General features: G+C 72.8%; 1 protein-coding gene across 1 annotated transcript in view; it reads right to left on the reverse strand.

Annotated features, from left to right (window-relative positions):
- The window catches only part of APCDD1 (adenomatosis polyposis coli down-regulated 1), a 31,802-nt gene extending 31,616 nt beyond the window's left edge, over nucleotides 1-186 (reverse strand). The window contains exon 1 of the mRNA XM_010859114.1: nucleotides 61-186. Within this exon, the coding sequence (XP_010857416.1) occupies nucleotides 61-118 (58 nt within the window). The 5' untranslated portion in view covers nucleotides 119-186. The remainder of the gene's footprint in view (nucleotides 1-60) is intronic.
- Nucleotides 187-1,318: the final 1,132 nt, after the last annotated feature.

Here is a 1,318-nt window from a genome sequence, read left to right on the forward strand (position 1 = left end):
GAGCCCCCGCGGGGACACCCTCGGCTACCGTTCCCCCTCCACCCCCACCCCCGGACTCACCGTGAAGCAGGAGGGCCGGGAACAGGGATGTGAGCAGGAGGCGGCGCACACAGGACATCTCCGGGCCTCCTCCGGGACTGCCCGCGCGCGCCGCACCGCCCGCCGTCCGGGGACCCAGTTCCCCCGGACCCGCCCGCAGTCCGGGCGGCGCGGCCCGGCGGCGCGGGGACAGGGCCAGGCACGCTTCAGGCGGCCGCCGCGCGCCCCATGCCCGGCCTGGCCCCTCCGCTCCCGGCCTCCCGCCCCGCGCCTGGCCCTGAGCGCCCGGCCGCCCAGCGCCCGCCCGGCCGCCGCCGCCGCTCCAAGCTGCACTGGCCGCTGCTGCTGTGTCTCTTCATATTTCCAGGGCGCCGCCGCGGGAAGAGGCAAGGCGGGGCCTGGAGGGGGCGGGGCGGGAACGGGGCGGAGCCGGGGCGGGCCTGAAAAGGGCCAGGGGCGGGGCGGAGCGGGGGCGGGGCGATTGGAAGGGGCTGGATGGGCGGGGCCTGGAGGGCGGGGCGAGAACGGGGCGGGCCTGAACGGGGCGGGTGATTGCCGGGGTGGGGGCTGAGTGGGGCGGGGCAATGGGGCGGGGCGATAGGGTAGGGCCTAGGAGTGCCGGGGAGCCTCCCGACCCGTTGGGGGAATAGAAGGGCGCTGGGGTCCGCCGGCCTTGCTCCGCCCCATAGCCGCCCCTTCGCTCCCTTCCTCTCCCCTGTCCCTCCGGCTCTCCCCCCATCGTCTCCCTCCTCTTATCCCGCGGCCCTGCCGCGCCCCTCCTCTCAAACCTCATCCCCTCTCCTCCCCCAGGCCCGCCCCACTTCCCTCCTCCTCGACTCCCACTCTAGGACAGGTTCTCCTGCGAGAGTTTCACAGGTCTAGGCCCAGGACCCCCTCCCCGTCCCTGCCCTCCCCACTCCGGGCAGCTCTGGACCGGTGTCTTCCCTCCTCTCACCGGGGAGGATTCCCCACTTGTGCAAGTGTGGGGACAAAGAGTGGGGCGCTGCAAGGCCGGGGTCTCCAGTGGGTTCGAAGAGAGGTCCGCGTTCCAAGCTTGGGGTGTTCGTGCGACTGAGGGAGAGGAGAGGAGAGGTGGCAGGGGGGAGAAAAGGCTCCTCCCACCCCGGTGAGGATGCTGAGAGCCTCCCCCCCGGGGGGTTCACGAGCAGGCGCGGGGAGGGATGCAGACCCCTCTTCCAGTCTCCTTCCAGGAGACGAGGACTTGTGGGGACAGGGGGAAATTTTCAGGGGCACACTCTCTGTCGGTCTCCCCCTATCA

Source organism: Bison bison, unplaced genomic scaffold (assembly GCF_000754665.1).
Source record: "Bison bison bison isolate TAMUID 2011002044 unplaced genomic scaffold, Bison_UMD1.0 scf7180017864453, whole genome shotgun sequence".
NCBI lineage: Eukaryota > Metazoa > Chordata > Mammalia > Artiodactyla > Bovidae > Bison > Bison bison.